The sequence below is a fragment of the Erpetoichthys calabaricus genome, chromosome 4, assembly GCF_900747795.2.
Source record: "Erpetoichthys calabaricus chromosome 4, fErpCal1.3, whole genome shotgun sequence".
Lineage (NCBI taxonomy): Eukaryota > Metazoa > Chordata > Cladistia > Polypteriformes > Polypteridae > Erpetoichthys > Erpetoichthys calabaricus.
The window spans coordinates 325,802,931-325,817,489 of record NC_041397.2 but is presented as its reverse complement, the minus strand read 5'-3'; the positions used below and the strand labels follow the sequence as shown (position 1 = coordinate 325,817,489).

Sequence of the window (14,559 nt, the reverse complement as noted above, 5' to 3'; positions counted from 1 at the left end):
GAATCTCCATTGTAGGAAGGACAAGGATTACGCATGGAGGTGGACTCAGGGGCAGCTGTCTCTCTTGTGTCAGATTAAACGTAGTGTAAACTCCTGAAACACTTTCCAGTGCTAAAAATGTACAAAGGTGAACCTGTGAATGTGAGAGGGATGATAAAAATGACAGGGAGCCACTTTAGCACTTTATGTAGTGGAAGCAGATTACCCGTCATTATTGGGGAGATGATGGAGAAATAAAATCACATTGGATTGGCCAAATGTGTGTATGCTGCTCAGAGGGGAAACAAAATTGGATGCAGTCCTTAATGGACATGCTGAGTTGTTTTGTGGTGAGCTGGGGAGCATGAAGGGCATCACTGCCAGACTTATCACTAAACCTGACAGTCAACCAAACCTTCTGAAGGTCCGGCCAACTCCTTATGCTATTTGACCAAAAACTGAAGCTGAATTGTATTCCTTAATTAAGTCTGGTGTCCTGGGACACCTGAGTGTAAGTGAATGGGCTTCTCCTATTGTACCCGTGATAAAAAAAGATGGATCAGCTTGTGTATGCGGGGACTTTAAAGTGTCAGAAGAACGGTACCCACTTCCACAAATAGATGATCTGTTTGCTGGCCTTGCTGGTGGACAGAAATTCATCAAAATAGGCCTGTCCCTGAGATATCCCCAAATACATGTTGAGTCAAAATCTAGAGAATTATCAACAATTGTGAGTCCTAAGGGCCGCTTCTGTTAGTTCTGTCTATCATTTGGAATCACCTTGACTCCAGCTCTATTCCAAAGAGCAATGGACCAGATTTTAAGTGGACTTCCAAGGGTCCAGTGTTATTTGGACGACATCATTGTGACTGGAAGGGGTAAAGAAGAACACCTTTGACACTTGGACACCAGCCTTCAGCACTTAAAAGAATATGGCCTGAAGGTTTGTAAGAGTAAATGTGAGTTTTTCAAGTCTTCTACAGAATATCTGGGACATTGTAATTGGCACCATAACATAACATAACAATGACACGCAAGACTGCACAAGGCACCCTGAAAAGTTAAGGCAATCATTGATGCTCCTGCTCCCCAGAATGTAAGCTAATTACGTTTGTTTCTAGGACTTCTCAACTATCATGGAATATTCATTGAAGCCATTACATCAAAGCAAGGCTTATAAGTGGACTGAAGAATGTGGGAAAACTTTAACTAAAGCTAAGGACGCTCTTGTAAGATCTGATGTCCTCACACACTTTGACCCCACACTGCCGTTTCAGCTGACCTATGATGTTTCTCCATGTGGACTCGGCATGGTGATTTCACACATTATGACCTCTGGTGTGGAGAACTCAATTGCTTTTGCTTTACATACCTTGAATAAAACTGAAAGTAAGTACACACAAATTGAGAGGGAGGCACTGGGAATCATTTTTGGAATTAGCTAATTTAATCAGTTCCTGTTTGGGAGAAAATTTACACTTCTTACCGACCATCAACCCCTTACTACCATCTTTAGGCCTCATACGGGTACGTCATCTCTAGCAGCTAGCAGAATATAAAGATGGGCATTGCTGTTATCAGCCCATACTATGATATCAAATACCGCAAGTCTGAGTTGCATTCTGATTCAGATGGACGCTCACGTTTACCTCTGCTAGTTACCTGTTCAGAGAGCCCACAGATGGATTTATTTTATTTTAAGCAGGTAAATGAGACACCTGTGACCTCAACTCAAGTAAATCGATTCACTTAGAATGACCCATACTGGCTAAAGTAACAGACAGGGGTCTTACTGGTAAAAGTCTTAGCACCTCACAGGAACTAAAATCCTACATTTCTAGAAAAGGTGAACTGTCTGTGCAGGCCAGTGGTCTTCTTTGGGGTCACCGTGTCCTCATTTCTCCATAACTGAGAAAACTTTTGATCCAGCAGCTTCATGCAAGTCATGATGATATGAAGGAGATTGCATTATTTTTGGGGGTCATAATTAGATGGACATATTGAGATGAGGGCCAAGGCATGTGCTTATTGTCAGAAGATTAGAATGTCCCACAACTGGCACCACTTCACCCATGGGACTGGCTTGAAAAGGCTTGGCTGCATATCCATATGGACTTTGCAGGCCCCTTTGAAGAAAAGATGTTCCTGGTGGTTGTGGGCGCCTACAGTAAGTGGCCAGAGGTTTCTGTTATGCACTCAACAGCTGTTGTTAAAACAATTGAAAGGTTAGAGGAATTATTTTGTCTTTATTGCTCCTCAGGGAAGCTTGTGAGTGATAACGGTCCTCAGTGTGTGTCATGGGAATTTACCATTTTCCTGCAAACCAATGGAGTTCTGCACATTCGCTCTGCACCACACCACCCTTCAAAGATCAGGTTAGCAGAACGGTTCATACAAACAGTGAAGGAAACACTGAAGGCGTCACAAGATGAAGGCTCACTTCATACTCATTTAAATCAGTTCTTATTGTCTTATCAGAATTAAAAGAACACCACCACTACAGCTACAGCTGACATCTTAACGATGAAGAGACAACTTTGTCCAACTTTTGACTTACTAAAGCTGCCGGAAACAAAACAAGTGGCACCTCATCATCAACAAAAAGAAATCGAACATCGAGACAAGAAAGAGAAAGACGGAGTGTTTCATCCTGATGACACCACATCGGCTCGAGGTTTTAACAACAAATCCAAATGGGGTCCTGCCACTGTACTCCGTCAGAGTAGACCTGTCTCTTACACTGTCCACACTGATGATGGTGCTGTTTGAGGAAGATATGTGGATCAGCTGTAGCAGGAATCACCAGCATCAACTGAGCCGCCAGATGTGGATTGGCCTGAATTGAATTCTGACAGCAGTGGAAGTCAGTGGCCTGTAAAAAGTACCAACAATGGAGGTAACAGAAACTCCTTCAGCTCCATCTGTGAATGAGGAAGAGTCATCTCCTTCAATAATTTCCCTTTTAACAGACGCTTACGCTGAACGTTGTTATCCTGCTCGACACAGACAACTTCCTCACCGTCTGGATTTATAAGACTCATCCTCAAGAATGGGATAGAAGTTCACCCTCTCCCAAGAAGATGGCTTCAGCTTGGATTTATTGTTCTTGTGCTGAACAAAGCGTGCACTGCTGTTTGTGAGTATGTATTTTGCCTTGTTAAGCACCAATGTTAATACTGAAGGCAACTTCATGCAGCTTCATCTCAGACTTTATACAGACCAGCTTACCGTTGTTTGTCAAGAGGTGGATGAAACAAATGAACAAACTGGAGGATGTGATTAGCGGCCATTAAAGGATAAGCAAGCAAATGTGCCCACAGCAAGTGAACGACTGTAGTTTAATGTTAGCCTAACGTCTCGAGTAATACAATAGGCTGAGATAATATTTAGAAATCATTTTTAGATATACTGTATATTTTAAACTATTAAAGTGAATTATAAATGCAAATACATGTTTTTCCAGATATCTCAAACTGACTTCCTGATATTTTAAATTTCCCTGCTGTTTTCAGATAACTTACAAGATATTTTAATGTATGTCGTCTTTTATTTCAAGGTATCTTAAATACATTGTAAGATATCTTTAAAAATTCCATAAGTTATTTAAAGTTATCAGAATATGCACCCATCCATTATCCAACCCGCTGTATCCTAACTACAGGGTCATGGGGTCTGATGGAGCCAGTCCAGCCAACACAGGGCACAAGGCAGGAAACAAATCCTGGGCAGGGCGCCAGCGCACCGCAGTATCAGAATATCATTTTACGAAAGAAAGTTTAAGTTATTGGCAGTGACTTTCCAGATATCTCAAAATGGCTGCTTATTAACTTTCAAAGATCTGAAATGCATTTCCAGAAATCTGAAAAGAACTTCTTAGGCCATTTGAGGAGTCTGAAATAAATTTCCGATACCTTCAAGTGCATACGATTGATTTGAGATATCTTGAAATGCAGAGGACGTTAAGGTAACATTTTCTGAATGTATTTCATTGATCCTAACATCGGTATCTTGAAGTGACCTTCAGTTATCTGATTTGAACGCACGTTGAGATTTCTTTAAATGTTAATTTGGCTTCCCAAACTTAAGCTGCTCACCATCTCATTTGAATGTTTGCTTGCGTTTCAATAAACGACATGTAAAAGGTCGCATTTTTAAAATAAAATGTTATCATTTTTGTAAACATGTTTTATAATATAATATTTGTAGCATCACCTCCCCTATGCAGCCACTCAAACATGTTAAACGTCGGCTCCAGTAACGTGTGTCCAATCTGCTGACCAGTCGACTTGTCACAAAGCAGCACAGCTTCTGTCTCCTGGTCTGACGGCTGTGCATTCTGCCAGTTCTCAGTCACACTGATGACGTCATGTCAGGACTGAGACTTGCTGTTGTGTGTTTACAGCTGATAATATGAGAATCCTCACCTGTGATGATTTAAGGGAATCTTTTCCATGGCTCAGATAACTTTGTTAGGAGAAAAAATGTCTGGCAAGGAATTCATCCTAAAATGAGTTATCATGCGGCAGGCCTACTTATGAAACTTGAATGTTTTTCATGCCTTGTGCAGGTTACAGCATATAAAGTTGCTAAATTCAATTGGTGTAAACTCGTGCGTCTTGTTATTTTTCAGCCAGTGTCTTTGATACGACACATCAGGCTGCAGTGTGGTCTAAATCCTGAGGACCACCAAAGATGAAGAACCTGAGAGATACCCTTCAATGACAAAGGAAATTGAAGAAAAGAAAAATGGAAAATATATGACAGGCAAGAATGTAAGCTTTAATGATTACATTTAAATGTTTGTTGTGTGTCTGGATATTCCTGTAGGTGTTCTTCAAGTTATGGAGGAGCTTTAATCACACAGTGGACAAGGAGAACAATCAACATATCAGAGAAGGAAAGAAAAGATGGACGGAGTTTTGTCAAAAGGTTCAGTTTAATGGGATGTGGAAGAATCTGCTGAGATCAGCCATGACACTAAATGAGCTCAGCTCTGGCCTTTCATTACTTCTGTTCTCATTATTTGATCCTCAGCAGTTACTCAGGCCATCGCTGCCATTGCTGTTTCTGTCACCAGCTGCCCCTCCAAAGAAATTTAGACATGCGAGTGAGATTTGACTTGAGGTTCTTGAGATGTGATGTGTTAAAATGTTTATTATCTTGACATGAAACTGTCAACTAAAACATCAGCTGATATCTGTTGATGTTCATTTATCATTTTCTTTCTTTCAGGCAGTAGAAGACCTTCACATTTGCCTTCACAAATGTCTTCTTTCTGACCAAGAGTTGCTTGTGAGTTATTTAAACTGCCCGCTGGCTGTTGGAGAAGCACAATAGTAATAAGGTCCACAAATGAGGTGTTACCTTCTACCTGATGGCATCTTCTTCTGCCCTCCATGTCACGTGACTGTCACTGATTCACGCAGAGGCCCTCCTGATGCTCTTCGTGACAAACACCTCACAAGTTCCTAAACAAATGTCATTCTCTGACTGGAGATTGTTTGTTGGACACTAAACACAGTGGGCACAGTTTCTAATGGCTGTGTTCTTAATAATACAATTACACTGATATAGCGCCTTGCTCACTGCTCAAAAGGCTCTTGGCAGAAGAGAGTTTGAATTGGTGAGAATGCGGTTTATTGTGTCTTCTGTTGTTTGGTTTGTGATTATTTTAATTTTTTAAATCGTCGACAGCCTGAAATGTTTTTGGTTTTTGACACCCAAATACTGAATGGAGGTCCAAGTTCAAGAGGCCAATTATGGAAAAATTTTCTTCTCAAGATCAACTATGGGATGGCACGTGTAACTGTTTTAATTATGAATTTCATCTGAGCAATACAGGAAAAGATAAAAGTGCTAAATAAAACAATGTGACCGCTTGTCTCATCTTTGTACACACAAATGATTTGTGATTACAAATAAGTAAAATTGTGACGGTGTGTCTTGTTTGTTCTGTTTTAGGTTTATTTCAAGTAAAGTTTGGAAATTTAAATTTCCATGGGCCATTGCCACTGAATAAAAATGTATTTCTTATTAAATATGCCTTTTAGCAATTGAGTTTGTGTCACTGAATCTTGAAAGATATTTTTATTTCGTGAAAGACAATGACATAAATTGTCGCCCTACCTGCTGTGGCTCGTTTTACCAGTTAACGACTCCATTTAAAGATTTTCTGACTGATTGAAGCATAAAAGACGTCCTCATGATCAACTGAAGAATATTCCATGAATTCAAAGATAGAAACTAGTAAATGACATTTAAAATAAGATCATCATCTCATATTTCTAGATCTAAGATTTGAAGTCTTGTCAGGCACAGATCAATGTCAGTGTGTCACAGCTTTCTTATTTCCAGACTCAACCAGCATATCTTAGGATATCTTTTTAAGTAAAACGATTTTGCTGTTTGGTCAGATAACGTCACTTGTATTAAGTTATTTTCTTCTCAAAGTCAATGTCACTATTTCTTATATTTTAGCTCTCCTTTTCTGCGGTGCACAGACTGAGTTTGAGGCCCCACACTCGAGTGACACAAATCACAAATTACATTTGAAGTCTCCAGTGACTTTGCTGGGCTGCAGTGTCCTTTTATTTCTGAGTCTGTTAAAATCAAATCATTTTTTTTTTGGTAAAATAATGGGACCCTAAGAAGGCCTAAGTATTGGAGCCCCCAAACCTCTAAATCCCCCTCTGATTGTGGCCCCCCAGTAGGTATAGAGAGTGTTGTTTTTGTTCCTCAATAAACTTGAGTTTGACTCCCTGATCTAAATGATAAGAGAAAGAGGGCAGCCATGTCAAGAGCCCCTTTAAATCTGAAAGGAGGGAGAAACGTAAGGATGAGATAAGACGAGAGCCGCCATGTTAGAACAGAAAGTCTGAATCACATGCATGAACCCAGGGTCAAAGGGCATGACCTTAAAGGCTGCCAGAGGGTTGACCAGTTCATCTCATTTTAACATTTTCACCTGAATTACATGGCACAGATGATCAGAGAAAAGAGAAAGACCAGCATCACACATAGAGGGTCCAAGTGACGGGGACAAGCAGGTCCCCGGTGGGTGACTTGTGCCTGGTGCCATAGCAGGAATGTCTTTTAGTGGTCAGTTCTGATTTTTGCCATGTTGTTTAGGCCGAGGTCACCCAGCATGGACACCAGTGGACCACTGAGCGCAGGTCCCTAATCAGTGAAATCATGGAGTCGAATCAGAACTAAAGATGTTTGAAAGGGCGCAGGAGTACAAATGGACAGAAAACGTATCAAGAGGGGGCCAACAACATAAATCCAATACAAACACAACTACCCACTGCCATGTCCACCAGGTAAAGACCTTCAGCTGGAGCTCACATTTCATTCATCATGCTGGGGTTCCAAGTTTCTGCTTTGGACTAAAGATCCTGAAACCCTAACCCACCGACAGCTCCACAGAAATAAGAGCTTCATGAGCGGCCTGCCTGAGACCCCCAAACCACTTGCTGGCCATTCCATTAATGCACATTCCTCCGTCAACCCTTCAGCCCACCACATACACGTAGAGACCCCTCTGTCCACCTCAGCCTCAGATACCTCACACAATGAATGACTGAAATGTGTAAAAGTAAAACACGATGAGCAGCAGGACTCCATCAGTTCAACACTCCACCTCATGAAGACGTGACACATGTGCTGAGTCCCCTGGACGCTGAGTGTAAATTGAGGCACTTTGGTGGTCTTGGGCCGCCCTGACGTTTCTGTCCATTTCACTGATTTCAGGAGTTTCATATTCGTGTTTTCTGCACAAACTCAGTTACAACAATATGGAAGGAGCAGGGCAGTCAGGATTATATGCAGCTTTGAATTTGTTCAAAAACACACACAGCTGTGAGCACCGGCAGGACCACTGAGAAAACACACACAGGGACCACCAGGCCGGGCTACCAGAAAGTTCATCACCACGGCCTTGGAGACACAAAGATGACAAAACATTTCAAGCAGACAGATAAATAAATGGAGAAAAAATCAATTTGTCATAAAGTTTTTAAGCGGGGAGGCACTGCGGTGCAGTGGTAGCGCTGCTGCCTTGCAGTAAGGAGACCTGAGTTCGCTTCCCCGGTCCTCCCTGTGTGCAGTTAGCATGTCCTCCCCATGTCTGCGTGGGTTTCCTTTCACAGTCTAAAGACGTGCAGGTTAGGTGCATAGGTGATCCTAAATTGTCTCCGGTGCGTGCTTGGTCTGTGTGTGTGTGGGTGCCCTGTGGTGTGCTGGCGCCCTGCCCGGGGTTTGTTTCCTGCCTTGCGCCCTGTGTTGGCTGGGATTGGTTCCATCAGACCCCTGTGACCCTGTAGTTAGGATATAGCGAGATGGATAATGGATGGATGGATGGATGGAAGATTTTAAGCAATGGGCACAGAGCTGCGGGGAGTTCAGTGAGTAAAGAAGAAGAATAAAGTAAAAGAAAAAGTTTTGTGAGATTCACTGAAAACATGACACTCGGTTTAAAAACAGAAGACGCAATACACACACCCAGTCAGAGTTTAACTGAATCAGCTTGATGGACGCCTCTGAGAATTCAGAAGACCCCAGTGAGGTCCCCACTCAGTGTCCTCTGCTCGAGACTCAAGAGACTGAACTCTCTGAGCCTGTGACGGTCACACAAGCCCTTCAGTCCCATGATGCACTTGTGCTGCTCTCCTCTGCTTGACCAGAACGTCACGCCAGACTACAGATGTGGTCTTAATGGCGCCAACTACAGTCTGAGCAGGGGTCTAGCTTAGCATCAAGGTAGTGGCACAGTTTAATTACAGATCAGTCATCAGCTCAGTGTAATCAATGAGTTAATAAACGGAGTTTAATCTGCTTGTTGACCCCAGCAGTGTACCCTCAGTGTCTGCTTTAATGAGCAGAAGAGTCTGAGACAGCGATGACAGTCAAGTGTGTTTTAATGGGTCACTGAGAATGAGGCAGCATAGTCAGCATGTCATTAACAGTGTGACATCACTTCCTGTTGAGTGGGCGGGGCTTATTAGAAGGTCCTATGACAGTGGAGCTCAGTGCACCCCAGTGACTCTCATTTATAAAGTGCCATTACTGACAGATAAAACTGAACTCGTCAAAGTCGCATCACTCACCTGACTTCACTGCAGCAGCTGAGCCCCTTTGCCAGTCTTCTGATGCACTCGGGGGTCAGAGGTGTGCCTGACAGGTTAAGTTCCTGAAGTTCTCCACAGCAGCTGATGACAGAGGACAGCACAGCACAGTCCAGAGGAGATAAAGTCATACTGCTAAAGTTCATCTTTAAGTCTTTCCCAGTGGCGTCTCTGATCACCTCCTCATTCTGAGTCTCATATAGCCAGTGACAAACTCGCAGAGCTTCACTTTGATCTAACCCTCGTAGCGCCTGTTTAGCTTTCTGCCTCACCCACTCCTGTATCCGCTGTGTGGTCGTCCCCTCAAACTCCCCCAGGATTCCCTCCACTCTTTTAAGCACAGGACACCAAGCCAGTCCTGCCAGGAATCGAGTGACAATCTCAAATCGGCCCCCTTTACATGAGTCTCGCTTCTTCAGCAGCTCCTCGACACCCCCTGATGGATCGAGGGAGAAGGAGCAGGCGGCCATGAACTCCTGCAGGGTGAACTGGTAGAAGGTGTATGTCGTGTGCTCCTGAGTGCTTTGCCTGTGCAGAAAGACAGAGAGGAATGAAGAGGACAGGACTGGCTGGAGACCAAAGGCGGACATTTTATGCTTCTCATTAAACACATGAGTCCTGTTGTCCACCCCATAATAAGCCATCTTTCCCAGACTGATCAGAGTGCTCCTTTGGTCATCTGTTTCTCGCCTATGGTTGGTCAGGATGTTGTGAAGGAACATCACAAAGATCTCTGTGACAGTTCTGGGGGCAGCTCCTCGCTCTTCTTCAGGTGTCATGAAGTGGTTCTTCAGTGCAGAGCAGATAATCCAGCAGTTTGAGGGGCTGACACACATGGAGTACAAGATGGTGTTACCCTCCATGCACTGAAAACCCTTGGTGCCCACATCAGCGTCCCCAAAGAACTTCTTAAAGTACATCAGTCTTTGTTCAGGGAAGAATCCTACAACTTCTACAAATCCATCAACTCTCTCCATGTCCAGAGACCCCAGAGCTGTTGGTCTGCTTGTTACCAGGACTGAGCAGCCCTTCAGTAATGTCTGACTGACCAGACTGGTGACCAGGATGTGGACAGGCACCTCATCATCTGGCTTTGAGCAGAGCTGAGTGTCTGTGAAGTCCAGTTTGTGTTTGTATTCCTCCAGTCCATCGAGTATGAAGAGCAGAGATTCAGGTTTCTGCAGGATTTCTATTAGTTTGTCATGAGTGAGATGTTTATAGTGCCTTACAATCAGTGCGGTCAGAGACATCTGTGTCTCGTTGTACAGGAGGGAGAGCTCCCTGAATTTAAACAGGAATACAAATGCAAACCTCTGGTACTGAGTGCCTCTAGCCCAGTCAGACATGATCTTCTGGACCATGGTTGTCTTCCCGATGCCCGCCACCCCACTGACCACTATAATTTTAGAGGGTGTTTTACTTTTAAGTTTTCTCTTAAACAGATGCTCAGTCCAGATTCGCTCACAGTTCTTTGTTGCTCCCTCTTCCTCAAGTCTTTCCTGAGTCTTCCCATCCTTTGCCAGTTTGTCTTTAATGTCCTGTTTGATGACCATCAGCTCTGTGTATTGAGTCTCAAGGCCCACCACGCTAGTGAGTGGATCTCCAGATGGACGCTGATCATCCAGAGGTCTTGTGGATTCAGACATGGTGACTCTGTGTGTCTCATGGAGGTCTGAAAGCCAAAATAAGAACAAGTAAGGTGACAGAATGAGCAGAGGAGTGGAGGGGCAACTGACCAGAGACATGAGGACCACTTACCTTTAATATGAGGCTCAAGGGGAGGTGACTGGGCACGGGCCTGGATCTCCTTCAAAAGGTCCGGTCCTGGGAAAAAACACAGAGGAAATAAACACGAGCATCAGCAGTTCTCAGGGGGGCTTCACATCATAAACAAGAAAATCATTTAGAGTTTGTGTGCACTGCTGCCTACAGACGTCAGAGTCCAAGCTGTGCCCACTGTCTCTGGGGGGTCTGCCTGCTCTCCCTGTGTCTTTGTTGGTCTCCTCTCTCTGTACTCATGGTTTTCTCCCACATGCTTATGATCCACTGATCCATCCATCTTTCCATCCATCAATTTTCTTAACCTGCTTATCCAGACCTGAGTTGTCGGGCAGCTGGAGCCTCTCCTGGTAATAATTGGGTGTAAAGGCAGGAACAACACCTGGGCACAGTGCCAGTCTATTGCAGGATGAGCACACACAGTACACTCACGCACGCAGACATATACACACGGGTTAATTTAATGCTAATCCTTCTGACTTGCATGTATTTGGACTGTGAGTGGAAATTGGAGCACCTGGAGGAAACACATGTGGACACAAGGAGAACAAGTAAACAGTGAGTCCTGGGACCTTCCTAATGATGTGCTGCTTAAATGAACTGCAGACACCAAACTGTTCCTATGTGGCTGGCTGCAGGAGTGCTGTCTGCCATATTGTATTTGAAAGAAGATAAGAAGCTGCACCACTTAGACAGTCTATATGTTCAGAGTGGACGAGATCAAGGAAGGCTGTTATTTGGGCTCAGCAGGAGAAGAGCCAACGCAGTCTGAAAAGGTCAGCACACTTAACATTAGTTCAATCAGAAAAGTACAACAATGGGCTACAAGAAACCAAACTAAATGGAAATGAAATACTGAACCACAATGTGTTTGTCACTTTGAGCACACGTCTCTAACAGTCGTGTCTTTAATGTAACATTTAGTTGATGTTAAATGTGTCATCTCTTGTCATGTAATGTATAGTGTGCTGATCATGGACTGAGCAATACACTAAAGTGTCCATAAAATCAAATAAAGAACAAGACATCTCCAAAATATCAATAAAATCAGGAGAATCTGCAATAAAAATGAATAAGGTGACATTACCAATTGTCGCAGGTGGCTGGGTGCGGCCCGCAATCAGCCGCCTATTTAAGGAGCCGCCGCCCTGCAATCAAGGCTGGAGTCGGGTAGGAGGTGGACAAGGCCGGTGCAGAGGGGGCGAGGAGAGGCCCTGTGTGACGTGAGAGAGAAAGAGAAGTGGCTCAGAGAGGAGCCTGGATTGTGAGAGACTCTGGGGGGTTTGGTGTGGTGCACAGTGACTTTGTAAATAATAGTGAGTAGTGTAAATAAACGTGGTGATGGAGGAAAAGGTGTCTGCCTGCCTGTGTCCGGGACGCACCCTTTCACATAATAAACAAACTTCTTCTTTCAGCTGCTTCCGTTAGGGGTTGTCACAGCGGATCATCTTCTTCCACATCTTCCTGTCCTCTCCATCTTGTTCTGTTACACCCACCACCTGCATGTCCTCTCTCACCACATCCATAAACCTTCTCTTAGGCCTTCCTGTTTTCCTCTTTCCTGGCAGCTCTATCCTTAGCATCCTTCTCCCAATATATTCAGCATCTCTCCTCTGCACATGTCCAAACCAACGTAATCTCGCCTCTCTGACTTTGCCTCCCAACCATCCAACTTGAGCTGACTCTCTAATGTCCTCATTTCTAATCCTGTCCATCCTCGTCACACCCAGCATCTTAGCATCTTTAACTCTGCCACCTCCAGCTCTGTCTCCTGTGCCACTGTCTCCAACCCATATAACATAGCTGTTCTCACTACCGTCCTCTAGACTTTCCCTTTCACTCTTGCTGATATCCGTCTGTCACAAATCACTCCTGACACTCTTCTCCACCCATTCCACCCTGCCTGCACTCTCTTCTTCACCTCTCATTCACAATCCCCATTACTCTGTACCGCTGATCCCAAGTATTTAAACTCATCCACCTTCACTCCACCGTACACAAATTATTAATGTGCTCCTGTCTGTCCAAGGTTAACTCCCACTTTAAGACTGAAGCCATCAGGACTGCCTGAGCCCCAAAACCCTCAGCTAGAATAAGCAGATGAGTGAAATGATTGAATGAATGAATGAATGAAGTGAACATGGAGGACAAATGGAGGACTTTGTGATCTTAAATTGCTTTTAATTAACTGGGAGAGAATGAAGATGTGATTGTGTGATCAGTTTGTTTGTTGAGTAGTAATCTGTTAACATTTGTTTGTAAAAAACTGCAATATAAATAAAGCTTCTTCTTCTTCTTCTTCTTCTTTTTATTATTAATTATTATTATTATTATTATTATTATTATTATTATTAATGACTGAGTTTAAAAGTTCAGAAAGCAGAGCCATCAATCCATTTTCTTGACACACTAATGTCACTGTGTAAGGCCAGAAGGACCGGAAATCTCAAACAGGACAGAAGGTTAGGTCAGTACTGAGTGTCCACTTTGTCTGGTCAGCTATCAGTAACTCAAGACATGGAGGACCAAGGAAGGAGCAAATCACTGGAGTGCAGGAGAGGCTGTGGTGGTTGTCTAGTGGATTATCATCATGTTCTCTAAACGCTCCTCTAATTTATTTCCAATTATAGTTTCCAAAGTTCTGAATGGTTTAGAAGAGAGTTTAATGGTCTTCTGAACTGGAGGGGCTGCTGCAACACACCCTAACCCAGAAAATAACCAGGGTGATCCAAATAAACAAAAAGGGCAGTAGAAGGTCAAATAATAACAACAAAAGACATAAAAGTGACAAAATAGAGAAGCCCCTTTGTGTCTACCTTATTCAATAGGTGGTGCTCTTTCTAGCTTCTGCGGAGGCTCTTGTGTTTTCACCATACACTCATATACTCACCATACACTTAAACACCTTCTGATTACTTAAACATTCAGGCCACTATTCCTCCTGCCAGTCACCCCCTTGTCCACCATTACTCCCATAACTCCAGACTTACTAGACCAGTGGCCAATGGTCTCTGTATGTCTGATTCCTGAAGTTCTTCCAAGGTCACTCTCAGTCTCCTCTGAAGCACTTCCAGGCCAGACATAACCTCACCAAATATCTGGGACTGTCTGTCTAGAGCTCCCTCTGGTGGCCCCTGCCAGACTGCTGGAACACATCTACTAATTGAGCTGGAAGGTCTTATTCTGCACTGTGCTTCTACATCCTCCTATTACTGTATGTGTGGATGGTGATGAGTACCCAGTGACTTTAATAAAGTGAGACCAGTAACTCACCCAACTCGGTCACCTCATCCAGGATTCCTTTCACATTTGGTGACGGACATCTCACAAATTCTTCAGCCAGCGCCTCCCACAGGCTGACCAGCATTGCTCTATCCTTCTTCATCACCTCACCAATGAAGGACTCCACACCTGGAGTCCCCTCAGACTCTGTTTTGACTTTGACCACCTGAAAGACATTGGAGTGAGCAAACGTCCAGTTTAGAGATGACTACTAGGTGACCAATGCTGATCATTTAAACTGAATCATCTACCATGGTGTTCACATTAAGAATGTCATCATCTCTCCTGTCCTGCCAGTGACGCCATTTTACATCTTCATTGGATTATCTTTGATTTTCTTCTTACCCTAACAATAAACACTCAGTTGAGGCCCAAAGTTGTAAATATTTAAATAACA

The 14,559-nt window shown here is 43.6% G+C and overlaps 1 protein-coding gene across 1 annotated transcript in view; it reads right to left on the bottom strand.

The window, feature by feature from the left end:
- LOC114643553 (protein NLRC5-like) overlaps positions 1 to 14,559 on the bottom strand; it is a 5,922,889-nt gene that overhangs the window by 4,560,834 nt on the left and 1,347,496 nt on the right. The window contains exons 14-16 of the mRNA XM_051925772.1: positions 14,154 to 14,328; positions 10,860 to 10,925; positions 9,084 to 10,773 (exon numbers count right to left, since the gene is read on the bottom strand). Coding sequence (XP_051781732.1) covers positions 9,084 to 10,773; positions 10,860 to 10,925; positions 14,154 to 14,328 — 1,931 coding nt within the window. The remainder of the gene's footprint in view (positions 1 to 9,083; positions 10,774 to 10,859; positions 10,926 to 14,153; positions 14,329 to 14,559) is intronic.